The sequence below is a fragment of the Glycine max genome, chromosome 5, assembly GCF_000004515.6.
Source record: "Glycine max cultivar Williams 82 chromosome 5, Glycine_max_v4.0, whole genome shotgun sequence".
Lineage (NCBI taxonomy): Eukaryota > Viridiplantae > Streptophyta > Magnoliopsida > Fabales > Fabaceae > Glycine > Glycine max.
The window spans coordinates 13,490,585-13,512,199 of NC_038241.2; the positions used below are offsets into that span (position 1 = coordinate 13,490,585).

A 21,615-nucleotide genomic window follows, 5' to 3' on the forward strand; every position below is an offset into this window, starting at 1 on the left:
CACTTGGGCTTTTGGCATCAACAAAATTGCTTGGTTAAATGCTTAAGATCATTAATAAGTAAAGCATTTTCTATGGAGGTAGAGGGATTCATACCTATTTTTTCAACTCCAACAATTTTACCTTTGTTTGTTGTCTCCATAGATCACATATTCACTATCTTTGGGAGAAATATGAATAAACTTTGATGCCTCTCTCGCCATGTGTTTGGAGCAACCGCTCTTCTTCGCTTTCATAGTCTTTAGCCATGAGACCTAGATTTATGATTTCATTTTCTAAATCACTTGAAGAATTCATGTCATTATCTTCCCAAGTGATGTATGCTTTCTTTTCTTTCAAATTTCTCTTGTCAGATTTTTCCATTCTTCTCTAGGTTTTTCTATAGTTGCATTTCCCACAACCATTGTAGGAATGAAGGGACCAATTTCAATGACTTCCCATATATTTAAATCTACGGCTTCTATAAAGATCTGCATTCAGGTTTTCCAATAATGATAACCCTCACCATTGAACATAAGAGGCCTATTAATAGAATTTCCCTCAGGAAATGGAAAGTTAGATAAGGCCATAATTATTCTTGAAGTTTTTAAACTTTAAACAAGAATCCTACTCTGATACCACTTATTAGACAAGTGGCCTTAATTATCTTAAGAAGGGGGTTTAAATTAAGATACAAAGTTGTGGAAGCAATGTCGTCCAAGGTTATTTTGATGATGCCAAAGAATCAAGAGTTAAACAAATTCCAAAGATTCAAGAATCCAGTTTCAAGAGTCAAGAATCAAGATCAAGATTCAAGACTCAAGATTCAAGAAACAAGAGAAGACTCAATCAAGATAAGTTCTAAAATGTTTTTCAAAACATTGAGTAGCACAAGAAGCTTTCACAAAATCATTACCAAAGAGTTTTACTCTCTGGTAATCGATTACCAGAAGGTAGTAATCGATTACTAGTGTTTTAAAATGTTAAGATTTCAAATTTCAAGAGTTACAACTTGTGTTTAACAGTTTTAAATCATTTTAAACTAGTGTAATCGATTACCAGAGCTTCTAAACATTTTAATTTTCAAAATTCAAAATGAAAAGTCACATCTGTTGATGTGTAATCAATTACACCTTAATGGTATAGATTACCAGTGACTGATTTCGAAAAATACATTTCCAAAAGTCACAATTCTTCAAGTGACTTGTTTCTAAAGATTTTTTCAAAAGTCACAACTTTTTAAGTGACTAGTTTTTAAAAGAAATTGCCAAGAGTCACAAGCTTTGACTTGAGTCATCAAGAGATTATAAATATGTGACCATGGCATGAGTTTCGAAAAATCAAAAAACAATTATCATAATAATCATCTATCATCTATCTTTCAATCTATCTTTCAATATCTTCTTTGATCTCTTTCTACAGAATTTTCTGATTCATTTCTCTTCTTCTTTCTAAAAGTTTTTTATCAACACTTTTTCTTTCAAGAAAAGTTCTTTGTTCAAAAACTTGTGCTATTCATCTTTTTTCATTCTCTTCTCCCTTTGCCAAAAGAACGAAGGACTAGCCGCCTGAATTCTTTTGTGTCTCTCTTCTCCCTTTGCAAAAGAACGAAGGACTAACCGCCGGAATTCTTTTGTGTCTCTCTTCTCCCTTACAAAAGATTCAAAGGACTAACCACCTTAGAATTCTTTTAATTCTTCCCTTCCCCTTAAGCAAAAGATTTCAAAGGACTAACCGCCTGAGATATCTTTTGTTTCCCCTTACAAAGATTCAAAGGACTAACCGCTTGAGAATTCTTTGTCCCAACACATTGGAGGGTACATCCTTTGTGGTACAAGTAGAGGGTACATCTACCTTGGGATTGTTATACTGAGAACAAGAGAGGGTACATCTCTTGTGGATTAGTTCAAGTGGAAGGTACATCCACTTGGTTTTTTCAAAGAGAACAAGGGAGGGTACATCCCTTGTGGATCTTTGGCTTGTAAATGATTTTACAAGGTTGAAAGAAATCTCAAGAACCGTAGGTTGCTTGGGGACTAGATGTAGGCACGATTTGTGGCCGAACCAGTATAAATATTGTGTTTGTCTTCTTCTTCCCTACATTCTTTAATTTCCGCTATGTACTTTTAATTATCGCTTTTACTTTTGGTTAAGTTTTTGTTTTTGTTCTTTACTTTCTTAACTTGGTAGTAAAAGCCTAATTGAATCTAGTAACATTAAGAAGGATAGATTTTTAATTTGTCAAGACACGTTCATAATTAATTCAGCCCCCCCTTCTTTATTATTCCGAGGCCACTTGATCCAACAAGTGGTATCAGAGCAGGTATGTTGTAGAAAGTTTCATAACTTCAAGATTCATGGCCTCCTCAAATTCTCTATTTCCAGAAGGAAACTCCATCCATAGGCCACCCATCTTTAATGGTGAGGGTTACCACTATTGGAAAACCCGAATGCAAATCTTTATTGAAGCCATAGATTTAAACATTTGGGAAGAAATAGAAATAGGACCTTACATACTCACCGTAGCAGATGTAAGTACTAGCACCACAACATAAAAACCTAGAGATAAGTGGACTGATGTGAATAGAAGAAGAATCCAATATAATCTTAAAGCCAAAAACATTATCACTTCTGCCCTAGGAATAGATGAATATTTTAGAGTGTCAAACTGTTCAAATGCAAAGGAGATGTGGGATACTCTCCAACTTACACATGAAGGCACCACCGATGTGAAAAGATCTAGAGTCAACACCCTTACACATGAATATGAATTATTTAGGATGAACCCTAATGAGAACATCCATAGTATGCAGAAAAGATTCACACACATAGTCAACCATCTTGCCTCCTTAGGAAAAATCTTCCCTATTGAAGAATTAATTAATAAAGTTTTAAGATGTTTAAGTAGGGAATGGCAGCCCAAGGTAACTGCCATTTCTAAAAGTAAAGATCTTTCTTCTATGTCTCTTGCCACTTTGTTTGGCAAATTGCAGGAACATGAAATGGAACTTCAACATCTCAACCAAAATGAAGAGACCGACAAAAGGAAAAGAATCATAGCACTCAAAGCCTCCTCCTCAATACAAGAAGAAGAAGAAGAAGAAGAAGAAGAAGAATCTGATGATGAAGAAGACTTCTCACTCTTTGTGAAGAAGTTTCATAAATTCATCAAAAATAGAAGAATAGAGAGAAGCCATAACTTCAACAATGGGAAGAGATCCCAAGAAGTTTCTCCTACACTTAAATGCTATAAGTGTAATCAACCCGGTCATATAAAGGCAAAATGTCCCTCAAATGAGTCATGGTCCGAGAAGAATGAGAAGAAAAGCTATAAAGAAAGAAGATCCAAGAAGGCGTATATTGCTTGGGATGACAATGACTCATCTGATGGTTCGGAGAAGGAGATCAGCCTTCTATCCAAAGACTATGAAAGTGATGAGAACATCTCTCAAGAAGATTAATCAAAAAGCAAAAGTCTGACTTCTACCTTCAAAGATCTAGTCACTTGAATCATGAAAAAGGTAACATCAAAACCATTCTCTTTTAAATTGAGTTGATTGAATTTTTTTTCTTTCAGTTAACTTGTTTATATGATGACTAACAAAATCTTATTTGTTTGACTTGATTGATTGCTATGTACTTATATGATTGATTGAGTTATTTTCTTTCTTGAAGCATGAAGTTTAATATTAAAACAAAAAAATTGATAGTACATATGATTCTTGCATGATTTTTGTATGATATGTGATCATTCATAAAGTTTTTTTAAAAAATCTATTATGTTATATATGTTTATTTTCATATAAGAGTTTTTTTTATAAGATACTTTGACTCCTTTTCAAATCCTTTCACTCTAAGAATTCATTCAGCACTTAGTTTTCCTAAAAAGCACTCTAGTAATCGATTACAATAATACTGTAATCGATTAAAGCAAGTCGGGAAGAGTGTAATCGATTACTAAATGTTGTAATCGATTACAATGCGTCCCTGCTCCTATATATTCAAATTTTGAAATCAGAAATCAGAAACCACCCATTCTCTCTCGCGAAACCCTCGCTCCCAATTATTCTTTCTACCATAACTCACTCATTTCTTATCCAAATCACTCCCCACAAAGCCCAAACTTCATCTTTTTTTCATTTCCTTTCATTTCAAACGATTGAAATTTCAAAAAAAATCTCTCAAATGGCGGAACCATCAAAGAAGCGCAAAGGTTCTTCGAGTAGAAGCCAATGGCATTCTGAGGTTCAGGATACTCCAATCCCTTCCTCCATTTCCTCCTCCTCATTGTTCTCATCGGAAGAACAACGTATACGGTACACAAACCTATTCTCCTCTCGCTCTATCATTGACCCTAAGTTCATAGTGTAGAAGCAAATGACTTTGGTGTTTTGATGATGATCATGATGATTTGATGCAAATGATGCAAATGCGCTTTTCAAGTCTAAATTCAAGACAATGATTCAAGAATACAAGCCACAACATCAAGATGATCACTAGTATGTCAGGAATGGAATTCCTATTTGATATAGCAAAAGGTTTGGCCAAGTGATTTAAGTTAAAAAGTGTTTTTCAAGAGATTTACTCTCTGGTAATCGATTACCAGAGGATGTAATCGATTACCAGTGGCCAAAAATGATTTACAACAGCTACTAAATATTTGAATTCAAATTTTAGACTGTGTAATCGATTACACAATATCGGTAATCGATTACCAGCAGTTAATAAACATTTTAATTCAAATTTTTAAACCTATAATCGATTACACAAATCCTGTAATCGATTACCAAAGGAGATTTTCAAAAAATAACTTCCAAGAGTCACATCTATTCAAATGGTTTATGAATGGCCATTAAAGGTCTATTTATATGTGACTTGGAAACACGAATTGTGAGAGAGTTTTTGATTGCTCAAAAAGTTTTATCCTCTCAAAAGATTAAGAGAGTTTTTCTGAATTGAAATGTCTTATCCTCTCAAAGATTCCTTGGTCAAACACTTGCATATTCAATAAGGAATTGTGATTGATCTTCATTGTACAATCTATCTCTTTCAAGAGAGATTTCTTCTTCTCATCTTCTTACTTCTGAAAAGGGATTAAGAGACCGAGGGTCTCTTGTTGTAAAGGATTCCTGAACACAAGGGAAGGGTTGCCCTTGTGTGGTTCAGACTTTGTAAAAGGAGTTTTACAAAGAGAGTGGAAAATCTCAAGTGGGTTGCTTGAGGACTGGATGTTGGCACGGGAAGTGGCCGAACCAGTATAAATCAGTTTGCATTTCTCTCTTCCCTTAAACTTCTTTTATTTATTTCCATTTATCTTTTTCTTTAAAGAAGTTTATTCTGAATTGTCTTTTGAGTAATTCATGTTAAGGGTGCATTGTTAATCTAAAAAGAGAGAGTGAAATTTTAATTGGGAATAGTCTTTGTATCTTAATTCAACCCCCCCCCCCTTCTTAAGATAAATGAGACCATTTGTCTAACACATAGATATGGATTTCTTTTCTGATGAGAGTTTCGAATGCATTCAAGCATTTCAAAACTCAAATCTCATTCCCTTTATGTCTCTGAAATTGCCTGTATACTCTGAATTGGTAAAAGAATTTTATTCTAATCTTGAAATTCAAGAAAGTACCTTGATTTTAGAAGTTTATGGGATAAAGATGGTCATTGACCAATCCCTTTTCTATGATTTGACCCAATTATCTAGTGACGGTGTACCATTTGAAGGTACATTGGACGATGATTGGAAATTTGATTTTTCTATGCATGATGCTCGCCGGTTGGTTTGCACCAACCAAGCGAATATGACCGGAAGGCTTCTTGCCGGTTCATTGGCTCTTGAAAGTCGCATCCTTCACTATCTTATTGTTTGTATTTTACTTCCAAGATTTTCAAACCTTGCTCAGGTTTTTGAAGAAGATCTTATAGTTATGTGGGCTTTTCATACCGGCCGACAAATTGATTGGGCACATTTAGTCTGGTATCGCATGCATAAGGCATTGCAATTAAATGCTCCTTTACCATATCCACATTTAGTTACTCTTTTCCTTCAACATTTCAACATCCCTCTTGATTCTGAACCTTATGTTCCAATCAAGAGATCTTTCTTGATTGGTGCTGTTGTGGTTGCATCCTTTGGTTACCGCAAAGAGCGTGATGGCTCTTGGGTAAAAAAGGGTACTCAACCAAATGATGATGAAGGACAATTACCAGTTGAAGGGGACTCTTCTCTCCTTCAAAGTATTTTGGGCAGGTTCGATGGACTCCAAACATATGTTGGTGAAAGGTTTGATGCTTTGGAACAACAAGTGGACATGCGATTTGATGCAATGGACTCAAGGATCACAAAGGTTGAAGAAGATGTCACCATCATTCGCGACTGCCTTGATTTACCTCCACCACCACCAGTTTAGACTCTATTATTATTATTATATTTTGCTTCTAAAGCCTTGTATTTGGCTATATGCTTATGACATTTGAACACTTAGTATTTTTAATATTTCTTTAGTATGACTGAATATTTATGGATTGTGATATGACGATGTAGTTTGCATTATAATGTGGTTTATGTCTTGCTTCATGAATGGTTTAGAATCTTTTATGTTTGTTTTACAAAGTATGTTTTGTGTATGTTTTAAATTATGTATGTTTTACGCACTTTGACCTTTTTGATGTTGCCAAAGGGGGAGAGAAAAATGGGTATTTTAAGAAATCAAGATATTATATTTTTTTTCAAAACTTTAAAATTAAGCATAAATTCAAAAAGAAAGGGGGAGAAAGGGATGAGTGAACGGTAGAACAAGACTTGTATGCATTCTCTTGATTTCAGGTTTGCCATCATCAAAAAGGGGGAGATTGTGGAAGCAATGCCTTCCAAGGTTATTTTGATGATGCCAAAGAATCAAGAGTTAAGCAAATTCCAAAGATTCAAGAATCAAGTTTCAAGAATCAAGAATCAAGATCAAGATTCAAGACTCAAGATTCAAGAAACAAGAGAAGACTCAATCAACATAAGTTCTAAAATTTTTTTCAAAACATTGAGTAGCACAAGAAGTTTTCACAAAATCATTACCAAAGAGTTTTACTCTTTGGTAATCGATTACCAGAAGGTAGTAATCGATTACCAATGTTTTAAAACGTTAAGATTTCAAATTTCAAGAGTTACAACTTGTGTTTAATAGTTTTAAATTATTTTAAACTAGTGTAATCAATTACACAACACTTGTAATCGATTACACAACACTTGTAATTGATTACCAGAGCTTCTAAACATTTTAATTTTCAAAATTCAAAATGAAAAGTCACATTTGTTGATGTGTAATCGATTATACCTTAATGGTAATCGATTACCAGTGACTGATTTCGAAAAATACATTTCCAAAAGTCACAATTCTTCAAGTGACTTGTTTCTAAAGATTTTTTCAAAAGTCACAACTTTTTAAGTGACTAGTTTTTAAAAGAAATTGCCAAGAGTCACAAGCTTTGACTTGAGTCATCAAGAGATTATAAATATGTGACCATGACATGAGTTTCAAACAATCAAAAAACAATTATCATAATAATCATCTATCATCTATCATCTATCATCTATCTTTCAATCTATCTTTCAATATCTTCTTTCATCTCTTTCTACATAATTTTCTGATTCATTTCTCTTCTTCTTTCTAAAAGTTTTTTATCAACACTTTTTCTTTCAAGAAAAGTTCTTTGTTCAAAAACTTGTGTTATTCATCTTTTTCATTCTCTTCTCCCTTTGCCAAAAGAGCAAAGGACTAGCCGCCTGAATTCTTTTGTGTCTCTCTTCTCCCTTGGAAAAAGAATGAAGGACTAACCGCCTGAATTCTTTTGTGTCTCTCTTCTCCCTTACAAAAGATTCAAAGGACTAACCGCCTGAGAATTTTTTTGATTCTTCCCTTCCCCTTAAGCAAAAGATTTCAAAGGACTAATCGCTTGAGATATCTTTTGTTTCCCCTTACAAAGATTCAATGGACTAACCGCCTAAGAATTATTTGTCCCAACACATTGGAGGGTACATCCTTTTTTGTACAAGTAGAGGGTACATCTACTTGGGGAGTGTTATACTGAGAACAAGAGAGGGTACATCTCTTGTGGATCAGTTCAAGTGGAAGGTACATCCACTTGGTTTTTTCAAAGAGAACAATGGAGGGTACATCCCTTGTGGATCTTTGGCTTGTAAAGGATTTTACAAGGTTGAAAGAAATCTCAAGAATCGTAGGTTGCTTGGGGACTGGATGTAGGCACGGTTTGTAGCTGAACCAGTATAAATCTTATGTTTGTCTTCTTCTTCCCTACACTCTTTAATTTCTGTTGTGTACTTTTAATTATCGCTTTTACTTTTGGTTAAGTTTTTGTTTATGTTCTTTACTTTCTTAACTTAGTAGTAAAAGCCTAATTGAATCTAGTAACATTAAGAAGGATAGTTTTTTAAATTGTCAAGACACGTTCATAATTAATTCAACCCCCCCTTCTTAATTATTCTGAGGCCACTTGATCCAACAAAAACTATTCCCAATTAAAATTTAATTCTCTTTTCATATTAACAATACACATTTAATATGAATTACTCAAAAAAATAATTCAAAATAAACTTCTTTAAAGAGAAAGATAAACAACAATAAATAAAAGAAATTTAAGAGAAGAGAAAATACAAACTCAGATTTTATACTGGTTCGGCCACACCCTGTGCTTACATCTAGTCCCCAAGCAACCCGCTTAAGATTTCCACTATCTTGTAAAAAGCCTTTTACGAAGTCTGAATCACATAGGGACACCCTTCCCTTGTGTTCAAAAATCCTTACAACTTAAGAGACTCTCAGTCTCTTAAACAATAATCTCTTGAATATGAAGAAGAAAATTTCTCTCTTGAAGAGAAGGATATTACAATATGAAGATCACTCAAGATTCCTTATTGAATTTGCAAATGTTTGACCAAGGAATATTTTGAGAGGATAAGATAATTTGGTTTTGTGAGGATAAGACAATTTTGTTCAGAAAAACTCTAAGGAAGTTTGAACCCCATGTCACCTATTTATAGGCCTTTGATGGTCATTCAAAAACTTTTTGAGCAATTGTGACTTTTGGGAGCTATTTTAAAATTTCCTTGCTGGTAATCGATTACATAAATGTGTTAATTGATTACACAATTAGTTCTGAAGAGTTATGACTCTTCAGACTTGAAATTTGAAATTTTTGTGTCTGGTAATCGATTACACAACTGTTGTAATCAATTACAGGCTTTTTAAAATTTAAACTCAAATTTCTAAAAGTTTTTACAAACAATTTTAACTTCTGGTAATCGATTACATCCATTGTGTAATCGATTACACAGTTTAAAATTCAAAATTTGTAAAACTGTTTCAGAAAGCATTTAGCTACTGGTAATCAATTACATCCTCTGGTAATCGATTACCAGAGAGAAAAACATCTTATTTTGGAAACATAGTTTTACTAAAAAGATTTGTAAGATATTTTCCTCAGCCAAACCTGTGCAGCATCATCTAAGAAATTCTTTTAACATCCTATGGACTAAGTTCATCGTTCTTCTTGAATTTCTTTATTCTTGACTTGGATCAAACTTGAATAGCATTCATCTTTGGCATCATCAAAACTTCATATCACATATGCTTCTACATTTTCTTTGCTACTTCCATATAACTAGTTCTTTTCTATAAGCTACTTCTACACTACTATATCCAAGGTTTGTGAACTGGTTTTCTAAGCACAATGTGATTTCAAACCCATTGGACGAAACCCATCATCCATTGATATCTGTTTGAGAAAAGTTTTCGAAAGACTAAGTTTTTATCCATCACATTATTCAACCCCCCCTTCCAGTGTGTTCCTGGTACTTCACAAATGAGACATATCATATATGTTTTCCTAGGTTTTTCAAGTCAAGGAATCCATTTTTGAATGCAAAATTCAAAAATTCAAGTTGCAAAAAACATAGTGTCACAAGCACTGATTTACAAGTTTCATGCAAAACACACCAAATCACAACATAAATGCAATATAGCTTCATAACATCAAGTGTGGGTCCTAAGAGATTGAGTACTCCTCCTTTACCTCTATGTTGGTACAAGGAAGCCAAGCGATGAATGTGGCTTGACTTGGGTCCTTGACCTTCTCCTAGAGCTTGGTCATGAAAATGGAGTAAAAGAGAGATGCAAGGATCCTAGTGAATAGAGAAGGGAAGAATGAAGAAGAGGTTTAAAAAACTCACCTAAGCCTCTTCACTCGACCTCACAACTCTTACTTAGCAAAAGCAAGAAAAAGATGAAAAATCACCCTTTCTCTCCTCTTAAAACCAGCGGCTACAAGCTCAAGGGGGGAGTGAGTTGCTCTCTCTCTTATATAAAGGGAGCCCTAAGTCATGAGGGGGCCCCACATATGGCCCCCCTAGGTTTTCCCTCTCTTTTTCTTTTTAAACTTACTACACTTAGTGACTTGAGCTCTTAGTAATAAATTCATTTATTAATCTCTTCCATTAGTCTAAACAAAGACTAATTGAAGTGAATGAGAAATTAATTTTTTCCTCCTTAATTATTTAAGCTAATAGTTGATCATATCTAGACACGTTAAGACTCTAAACTTCCATAAATTAATATAAACATCTCAGCCTAACAATATTTAATTACTAAACTTTCATTAAAGAGGGGTTCCCTCACTATGACTTTTTGAACTATAGTTGACTTTTGTCGACTGATGGTTTGACCAAGGGTTCTCCACATCTAAACTACTTATTTCTAGACTCAAAACTTAAACATAGGTCACTTAACTGTCTACTGATGGTTCTATATCTTATATGCATGATTTCACTAAGGATGAAACTACCACACTGCATATCAAACAAACACAGACTATTTCTACACAAAATTTCCCAATCTAAGACAATTGGGATGTTACACACCACATTTTACATGTATACTTCTAATACAATACTAAAATATTTTTATCTTTATTTTCTTTTATTAGGTGTTTGACATGTGAAGAATTAATTGGAGAATTACATATGTGTCTCAACAAATTACGTACATTTATAACTCTTTTTAAAAGCAATAATTGATTTGTTAACAATAGCACATGTTATCTTATTTTTATTAAATTGAATTATTTTTTAATATTTTACTTATTATATGTCTAAACATATAATTCAATTAAAAAACTTGAATATTTTATTTTCATTAAACAACAATATTATTTAATACATAATCATCCTATAATATACACAAATGAACTGTTTATCCCGTGCATTGCACATGTTGTTGGAATTTTCATTTTTTCCTATCAAATCCAAATTTAAAAATGAAACATTTTAATAAAAAGATATTAAAATTCAAAGGTAATTTCAATTGCAAAACATTAAAAATATACCTTTTTAGGAGTTAATTTTGTTGTAAATCTCTTAAATTAATTCATGAATTTTTCTCTCAAAGAAGGTGTCATCATATATAACATTAATGTGCACACAATTCAGGGTACAAAGCAATTTTGAACAATAAAAAAAACCTTACATACCTTGTAGTGGTGATGATGAAGAAGAAAAGTAATAGAGTAGATAAATAATACATCAATCATCTTGTACCATCTTGTTTAAATAAGAAAAAAGTTGTATCTCCTTCAAATCCATTAAACCTAAAAAATCATGAGCCACCTTCTGATTTTAATTTAATCTTAACGTTATTATTTCCTAAACAAACAAAATTTTTACATTTAATTAGTTAATTCATTTTTTTTCTTATCACAAACACCTAAATATGAATGGAAAATAAAATAAAAGAATAAAATGAATTTTTAATGGATGATTGATGATTTTATACCTTCTACGATTTTATGATTATCCATTTATTATTTCGATAACTTTTTCCTTTTTAAAATCATGATAAATGGGATTTATTATTTAGAAGCATAATTTAATTTATGTACCATGTTAAATAAGACATTTTTAATGTAAAATAAAGACAAATCTATTTCAATAGAAATTTGTTGGAGTATAAGTGTGAGGTGAAGTCCTACCTCAAGTAGAACTAGGAAAAGTTGAGCACCATATAAGTAACGAGAAGATCCATAAACCTGAGCCTTAAGGTTTTGGGTTATAATGTGGTGTCCCTTATATAGTTGCTCATGGTTCATTGGTGTAAATCTACATGTTACTCCCCTCAATTCTCCAACAAAATTAATATTAAGTATATAAAATGATAGTTACAAAGTTTACAATAATTATAATTTATGAAAGATTAACATTAATTGTCTATTCAATATCATTTGAAAATAAAAGATATATTTGGGAAATAATTATAGGTATTTAAAATTTAAAATAAAACATAAATTACTCTCGGAACCAATTTAAGATCATATTGAAGAAAGTATATTAAATTTTCATTTTTTACCTATAATTTAATTTATTTTTTCCACTTAATTCTTATACATAGAAAATGATATTCAATATTTTTAATGGAACATAAAATCATCATCATTTCTATTAACTATAAGTAATATAGTATTCTATAAATTATATTCAAAAGAAGTTATTTTATTGCACTCATATAACTATATGAATTTAATTTTATGCATTATAATTGTATGGTTATGTATAGAAAATGAAGAAAAGCTCTCGAGAGTTCTTGCACATTGTCATTGTTGAAATGAAAGAGTCTAAAAAATCTAAATAAAGAGGTACCAGAAAAAGAAAGTGAGATAGGCAAGAAAAGTAATCATATGCCCAAATGAAATTTGAATATGGTGACAATCATACCATTGATTAGATTGATTGACCTTTCTCTATCAAGCACCATAATACCTTGGAGGAATTACATTGGAATGAAAGAAATTCAGAGACTGTGCAAGCATGAGATAGGTATAATTGATGATGACTTAGAAGAATTAATTAATACTATTTATACCAATAAGATGCATCTACTTTTTGATAGATACATGAAGTAGTTATGAGATGGATAACTTTCTAAGAAGTTTTTAAAAAATGTATTAGTGAAGAAAAAATCACTAAACAATCTGGTGTTATTTGTTGGGACAATCATTGTTCCTCAAAGCACCAAAACAAATTGTCAAAGTATTAGAAAAGATTAGATAGGGAGAGGGTTTTGACAAACAATGATGTCAAGTGACCGGATCACCCTTAAAATTGGTCCGCCTTTACTATTTTCTTTTCCCGGCGAAGTCCGCGGTTTCTATTTGGTATCTGCATTTCTCCACCAGGTATTTTTCAATTCCATTGTGAGTGCCCACACAAGTGGCTCTGTTGTATATGGCCTAGTCATACTTCTCAGTTCTCACTCTCACTCCGTAGAAAGAACCCTAGAATCAGAATTCTCCGTCTATGTTGCAGAAGCAGCTACCTCCCCCCATTGAGGCCTCTTCCGATGAAGAGCAACGACCTTCCTCCAAGCAACACACAGAAGAAGGAGTTTCCTCTTCAGAAGAAGCTTCTTCCCAAGAAGAAGACGACGACGACCAACCTCCCACCCTTCCTCTCGCTTCCGCAAACCCCCACCCGAAACCGTCGTCCTCCGACTCCGACACCGACTTCGAGCCCACCAAAGTAAAACCCAAGCCCACGGACCAGGCCCAGAAGCCCCAGCCCTCACCCGCGCCGCCCAAATGGGGATCCAAGCGCCCTGCCCAGAACAACGCCCCTGCCACTGACCCGAAACGCGCGAAGAAGAAATTGACCAATTCTTCTTCCGCCGCTGCCGCCCACGAGACGGAGGAGAAGTCCGGTGGCGGCCAAGCGAAGTTGTCTCAGAGACTCTTCAGCAAGGAAGACGAACTCGCCATTCTTAAGGGCATGGCTGAGTTCATTTCGAAGACGGGCCAAGACCCTTACAAGTACGCCGATGCCTTCCAAAATTTCGTTAAGAATTCGCTCCGCGTGGAGGCTTCGAGCAACCAGATCAAGGAGAAGATCCGACGGCTGAAGAAGAAGTTTGAAACTAAAGCACAGAGAGCGAAGAAATGGGAGGACCCTGAGTTCTCCAAATTTCACGACCGGACTGTGTTTGAATTATCAAAGAAGGTTTGGGGAGAAGGAGCCAATGGGCTGGTGGAGAAGCCAAAACCTAATAATGGAAAAAGAAAAACTGCCAAGACTCCAAAGAAGGATGCTACTAGCAGGAATGTAGTAGCAAAATCTGAAACTACAACACTACTGGAGTCGATGGAGTTGGAGGAGTGTGGGAATGTAAATTTGCTTTACCGCGAAGTATCTGGTTTCAAAGAACTGAATGAGGATGAGATGAAGAGGGGATTGGCGTTAATTGGAGAATCTAAGAGGAAAGAGTTGGAGGGCAAGTGGAGGAAATTGCGACTTGCTGAGATGGAACTGGTTGCGAATCGCTCACTACTTATTGGGGAGCAGATTAAGTTGATATTTGAAGCACTTCAGTAATCCAACAACTAGGGTTTATTGTGTTAGGTATCACTTTTTGCCTTTTCGGTACTGCCTGCCATATGTATTGTGGATCATTGTAATTTTGTGTCTATGGTATTGATATAGTCTTTTTTATTAAGTAGGCAGTGTTGTTTAGTTGTTGGCCTTGTGAAAATGTGCCGCATAGTCGTCCATTTCAGGTTCTCTTTTTCAATTAAGATGTGCCATCATTAACTCCAGAAAATGCCGAAATTAAACACTTACCATTTTGTGTAGATATATGATGGACACATCATGGTTATGTGTACGTTTCAGATCACCGCTACTTACGTGAAAGGCAATATTGCTCTGACTTAGAAAGTTTTTAGTCTTGATTAATTGTGCATTGTGGGTTCAATGGTGTTAAGTAACTGTTATAGTGCCATAACATTATAACCTGTGGTTTTTGATCCCTCCACCTTAGGCAATTTGTGAAGGGAGGGCCACTATGATGGTGCCATAGGCTACAATGGTGTGTTTATATGGCGAAATTTCAGCATTCCACCACTGATAACCTCAAGTGGGTTTTGTCTTAATCATCATCCTTGGTGTTTATAAGGGAGGCCATTTGATGCACTTGGTAGCATAGCCTTTTCAAATCTTAGTAACAAGTAGCAAAATTTATTAACCATTTTAATAAATAATGGAGAAAATATGTGGTGCCAGTTATGGCAATATGTTCAATCAGGCAAATCCTTATTTGTTAACTGTGGGTTTGCAATTTGGGATGGCTGGAACATTCATCATCACCAAGGCCTGGCTGGGGATCATGGAATGAACTGCCTTGTGTTAACTGTCTATTGCAATGACATTGCTGCGTTTGCCCTTGCTCCTTTTGTGCTTATAACTTTGAAAAGTGCAACTCATTTTGTGATACATCTAAAATTACTAATGCATATGCTCTTTACAAACAAGTGTAGTTTTCAGCACATAATCCATATGTCATGTTTGTTAACTATTCTTTTACAACTTTAAAATTTTGGGACAAGGTTTCTCTTAACATAATTTATTCGGAATGGAACTTCTGTAGTAAAGTAGTCTATGGGCAAATTTCATTGAACTCCTTGAGATCTGTTTAAATATCACCAACACTTCCTTTATTTTCTTAAAATCTCTAACCTTTCTCACATTGGCACTGTTTAGCTACTGTTTTAAAAGGAAAAGACTTTTCTTTTAGCTATTTGTTTTTGCACTCTTTTTGGCAATCTCACTTGCTATATTGTTCTGAAATATGCTAGTTAGGCAACTCCATCCCCTAAATAAGATGTGTGCACCAAAAAATGACTATGCTGGGAAACTTGGACTATTTTCACAAGTCCGAAACACTAATCAGAGGCCTCACACTTCTTACTTCTTCAGAAATCCCAAAAGTAAATAGAAGGGAAGTGCTCCAAAAAGTATATGTTTAAGATGCTGAAACACATTCCAAGTTTGCAAAGCTTATTTTGCAATTGTAAAATTTAAGCTATAGATTTAAAGACTTGCTCTTAGGATAGCAAGTATCTCTTTGCATATATACCCCACTTGAAAATGCCCAAGAACCTATTCTCTGGGAGCCGAATAAGGTAGATAATACAGAGTCCAAATGTTGGTAAGTTTTGTCTGTCCAAATACTCTTTTTTTGTCTCATGGAAGGGGAAGGTTACACTTTGGTACATCTCTATAGTCTTCTGATTAATTGGGTGAGTCTTTTCTAGAGATTATTGTCCCCCATCACCATGTGCTAGTTTTTCTAGAAGAATCTTTTGGCATCCTTGTGTTCTATTTCAATTTTTAAGTATATAACTTTTAACTTTTATGCTTTTAGATTTAAATATGTTTTATTTTTAATTATTATCGTAGCTTACTATGCCTGTCACAGATGCAATCATTAAATTATTATGCTTTAACTGGGAATGCTCATTTTTGACCTAGTGTTGATCATGCAGTAGTAAAATGCTTGTTTGTTTTTGAAGAGTTTTGCTTTGTTTGCTTGTGAATTGACTACCTATGAAATTTCTTGTTATGGTTCTGCCATCATTTTGAACAAACATCATTTTACCTTTGCTCTGTGATTCTTTTGTGTCTTGCTATGTTCTGTAACTGGTATTTACATCGTGCAGTCAACTTTTTGTGTCTCCCTCCTTTGTAAGGAGCTTCAATGTTTGCTGTCATTTGAAAGGGGCTCAATTGGTATGCTACAAAGGTAGATCTTTACAAGGTCAATTATTGTCTAAATACTGTAATATGTTATAGCAAATCATGGCCAGAGGGCACCACATATATTTGGCTAGTTGTTTTCATGTTAATTTTATTATCAGGGATAATTATCGTGAACATGAGATATTCAGGTTAGTTTGCTGTAAAAATAGGAGATAGTACATGAAATGGAAATATCCAATTGAGTCAGCATTGATATTTTATTTTAAATTGAAAAGGAATATTTTGTGAACCTAATAGGTTATCAGCTTAGCATTCTTTAGGGCGACGGTAAAAAGAATGATAGTCTAACCATATCATGACAAAAGAATGCAATACAACAGTGCTCCTATCTTATAACAACAATCAAGATGCAAATTACCAGCTAAAGAAGTCATATATACTTTTACTACTGGTACTCATTTAGAATCCTTTTGTCAATATTTTTTTGGTGAAGCCTTTTTGTCAGTATTTAGCAAAGATTTTACTTCCATACAAGACGACCATAATACATAATTTTCCCCTCGGTGGTTTGTTTTCTGATTGATCAAAATGAAAAACCTTTTGAAGAAAAATCATAAGGAAATACCACAGATCTCAATCACTGCTATAATAATACCTTTGATATGTATGCCTCAAGACTTCTATGTATTCCTGAATATGCATATAAAGATGCAAAGATTTACACTAGCCCATCTGCAAATCAATTTTTTTTTATATAGAAAATCAGAAAATGCTTATTATACAATGACAAAATCCAATTTTCATGAACAAAGTAATTTTCTTTGTTTCCTATTGACTCGAGAATGTGAGATAAATGTTGGATCATTTGGATGCAGCCAGATACATAGTTAACTTTGCAGTCAGCACATTCCTTATTCTGTGGTAGTTTACGAATCCTTTCCAGTATCCGCATATTTAATTTAAAGTAATTCAAAAAAAATATTTAATAAAAAGATAAAAGGAAAAGGGAAGGAAAAATAAGTGTTATCGGTTTCAATTATGGAGAATATCCAAAGTTAATTTGTTGAAAAATAAAGGATTTCAAATATATATAGCCAAATGTTTTGTTGGTTGTTCTGTTTCCAAGACCCTGATGAGCAATCTGCCTTTATTTATAATAATTTTTGTGTATTTTTGTTTGATACGTGGCTTTTTAATTTTGAAAGTACACTTGATACTATTTCCAACAAGTTATAAATCATGTTTTTTAAGAATCAGTTTATCATTCAAATTTGAAGAACCAATTGGACCATAAGAACCATTATGGAAAAAGAAAGTTTTTATAAAACATGTTTGATCTCTCTAGTTTTAAGTAGAACTTAAAATGTGTTTAAATTTTGAACCAAGAAAGAATTTGATTTCATTAAGCTAGAAGTATAAAGTTAATCTTCCCATTAATCAAATTCGGTTTCTACATTATAAAATATTAGAATTTAAATCGTGTAATTTGATTAAGTTTAGAAAAATATGAGTATGCTTATTGGAGTTTATAAGTAAAATTTAAGATAAATAGAATTTTAATTATATTAGTGAGTAAATAAAGGTTAAAAAATATAAGCACAATTATTAGCTTCTTAACAATAAAATTCGGTTAAATTGGTACCAACAAAGAATTTGATTTTAAATTGTTTATTTTTTTCAAGCAAAAGGGCTTGTTAAACATAACCATGGACACCAATGATCCCAACTAGCTTGGTACCAAAGGGACTATAGATCCTCTGTCAGCAAACCACCAATTTATTAAAGGCAAAGAAAAACAAATAACAAAAAAAATGGGAGACATTGATAACGATTGTTGAATCGTCTCAAAACAAACTAGGATTAATTCTATAGTATAGAAATAACCTAGGTCGACTCAGAGACATAATCCAATTTGTAGTATAGAAATAACCTAGGTCGACTCAGAGACATAATCCAATTTGGTTATGACTTCAATCCACTTATAAATTGTAACAATTGATTTCATCAAATAGTTTGCAGACAATTGAAATGTAGAATGCAAAAACACAAATTTTGATAGAACTATGAAGCAAATTTAAGAAGCATCAATCCAATTCACCAAGTCCAAGCAATTTGATTTAGCACAATTAGCTACAAATGATGATCCTGTTATGAAAGTTCAGTCAATCTAATTAGAAGTAATTCAATCGAACTAATCTCTAATTACATTTAGATCACAAATAAGATTGAAGTATCATCCAATTAATATGTAATTAGGATTCGAATTAGAAAATTAATCAATAACCTAATTCATTTTCAATCCTAAACACATTTAGAATCATGAATACAAAAATAGAATTGGAGAGGATGAACATTCACAGCAAAATTCAAAATACTTAACCATCACTCAAATTCTTCATTGTTTGAACTAGATCCTTAGATTGATTAGTTGTTTAGCCTTCCATAGTCATCACCAATGGAAGAACAATGGAAATTGAGCAAGAGAAGAGAAGAATAGAGTTGAAGAGATGAAGAAAAGTTGAGAGAAAAAGAGAGAGAAAAGTTTGATCTAAAACTTGCACTAGAAGTTTCTAAAAATTTGTTTTGTATAAAATGATTATAACTAACTAACTAACTATAAGAATGCACTAAGTAGACTAATATATACTCTAACTAATCATAAGTAATGGATGGGCCTTGATTAGGACCAACTAACCTCTCCAATTAAGCTAATTACACAATGTAAAGACCCAAAATTCGCAATCCAACTGTTTTGATATATTATGGGCGTCATTTGGACATCCAGTCAAAAGTTATAGTCGTTTGAATTTGCCTAGAGCTTCCTTGTTCAGTTTTGAGCATTTTGATATGATATGGGCCTCTAACGAACTTCCCAATAAAACGTTATAGCCATTTGAATTTGCCCCAACCTTCCATGTCCAATTTGGGGGGTTTTAATATGTTATGGGCCTCAATCAGACATCATAGTCAAAAGTTATAGCTGCTAGAATTTGCCAAGGGCTTCCAATTCAACTTCGAGCATTTTGATATATTATGGGCCTCAATTGGACATCCAGTCAGAAGTTTTAGCCTTTTGAATTTTTCCAAGGCTTCCTTATCAAATTTCAAGCATTTGAATATATTATGGGTCTCAGTCTAACATCCAATCAAAAGTTATAGCCGTTTGAATTTACCCAAGGTTTCGTAGTTTAATTTTGAGCATTTCAATATATTATCTGACCTCAGTTGGACATCCAGTTCAAGGTTATGTTGGATCAAGTGGCCTCGAAATAATTAAGAAGGGGGGGTTGAATTAATTATGAACGTGTCTTGACTAATTAAAAATTTATCCTTCTTAATGTTACTAAATTCAATTAGGCTTTACAACTAAGTTATGAGAAAGTAAAGAACAGAAACAATAACTTAGCCAAAAGTAAAAGCGACAATTAAAAGTACACAATGGAAATGTAAAAAGTGTAGGGAAGAAGAAGACAAACACCAGATTTATACTAGTTCGGCAACAACCCGTGCCTACATCCAGTCCCCAAGCAACCAACGGTTCTTGAGATTTCTTTCAACCTTGTAAAATCCTTTACAAGCCAAAGATCCACAAGGGATGTACCCTCCATTGTTCTCTTTGCACAACCAAGTGGATGCACCCTCCACTTGAACTGATCCACAAGAGATGTACCATCTCTTGTTCTCAGTATAACAACCCAAGTAGATGTACCCTCTACTTGTGCCACAAAGGATGTACCCTCCAATGTGTTAGGACAAAGAATTCATAGGCGGTTAGTCCCTTGAATTCTTTGTGAGGGGGATACAAAAGATATCTCAGGCGGTTAGTCCTTTGAAATCTTTTGTATAAAGGGAAAGGGAAAAAGATATCTCAGGCGACTAGTCCTTTGAAATCTTTTGTAAGAAACAGAAGATATCTTAGACGGTTAGTCCTTTGAAATCTTTTGTCAAGAGGGAGAAGGGAAGAAACAAAAGAATTCTCAGGCGGTTAGTCCTTTGAATCTTTTGACAAGAGAAATAAGTGAATGAAGAAAAAGAATAGCACAAATTTTTGGTCAATGAACTTTTCTTGAAAGAGAAAGTATTGAACAAAAACTCTTACAAAGATGAAGAGAAATGAATGAAAGAAATCAGTCTTTTTGAATGAAAGAAATCAGTCTTAGTTTTGTATTTTGAAATTCATGCCATGGTCACATATTTATAATCATTTGATGACTCAAGTTAAAGTTTGTGACTCTTGGAAATTTCTTTAAAACTAGTCACCTTTTAAAAATTATGACTCTTTTGAAAACTAGTCACTTAGAAAGTTGTGACTTTTGAAAAAATCTTCAGAAACAAGTCACTTTAAGAATTGTGGCTTTTGAAAATTTATTTTTCGAAATCAGTCACTGGTAATCGATTACCATTATAGTGTAATCGATTACACATCAAAAGATGTGACTCTTCATGTTTAAATTTGAAAATCAAAACGTTTAGAAACACTGGTAATCGATTACAAGTATTGTGTAATCGATTACACAAGTTTAAAATGATTTGAAAATGTTTTATCACTAGTTGTGACTCTTGAAATTTGAAATCTAACGTTTTAAAACATTGGCAATCGATTACATGATTATGGTAATCGATTACAACTTTGTAAATCAGTTTTGAAAATAATGCTGGCTACTGGTAATCGATTTCTACCTTCTGGTAATCGATTACCAGAGAGTAAAACTCTTTGGTAAAAGATTTTGTGAAAAATTATTGTGCTACTCAATGTTTTGAAAAACTTTTTTAGTACTTATCTTGATTGAGTCTTCTCTTGATTCTTGAATTGAGTCTTGATTATTCTTGAATCTTGATTCTTGAAACTTGATCGAATCTTGAAGCTTTTTGACTTTTGATTCTTTGGAACTTGCTTAACTCTTGATTCTTTGGCATCATCAAAATAATCTTGGAAGTCATTGCTTCCATAGGTTATAGCCATTTGAATTTGTTTAGGGCTTCCTTGTCCAATTTAAATCTCTCGTAATACTATAGGCCTCAGTCAGACATCCCAATAAAAAATTTAGCTGTT

At 33.5% G+C, this 21,615-nt stretch overlaps 1 protein-coding gene and 1 pseudogene across 2 annotated transcripts; one reads left to right on the forward strand and one right to left on the reverse strand.

Annotated features, from left to right (window-relative positions):
• LOC106798725 (uncharacterized) overlaps positions 1–21,615 on the reverse strand; it is a 156,847-nt pseudogene that overhangs the window by 120,901 nt on the left and 14,331 nt on the right.
• On the forward strand, positions 13,064–16,808 carry LOC100782985 (GLABROUS1 enhancer-binding protein-like). 2 transcript variants are annotated; one of them, XM_041015345.1, is made up of 3 exons: positions 13,064–13,210; positions 13,341–14,426; positions 16,523–16,808. In XM_041015345.1, exons 1-2 carry the CDS (start codon positions 13,106–13,108, stop codon positions 14,397–14,399), a joined length of 1,164 nt encoding a protein of 387 aa, XP_040871279.1. In that variant the 5' UTR covers positions 13,064–13,105; the 3' UTR covers positions 14,400–14,426; positions 16,523–16,808. The 2 variants fall into 2 exon arrangements, with proteins under 2 accessions (XP_040871279.1, XP_014631045.1); XM_014775559.3 differs by lacking the exon at positions 16,523–16,808 and having other exon boundaries at positions 13,065–13,210; positions 13,341–14,700.

Coding starts and splice junctions, on each gene's coding strand:
- LOC100782985 (XM_041015345.1), top strand. CDS start 13,106: ATGATGTCAAGTGACCGGATCACCCTTAAAATTGGTCCGCCTTTACTA. Junction 13,211..13,340: donor TATCTGCATTTCTCCACCAG/GTATTTTTCAAT, acceptor TCTATGTTGCAG/AAGCAGCTACCTCCCCCCAT.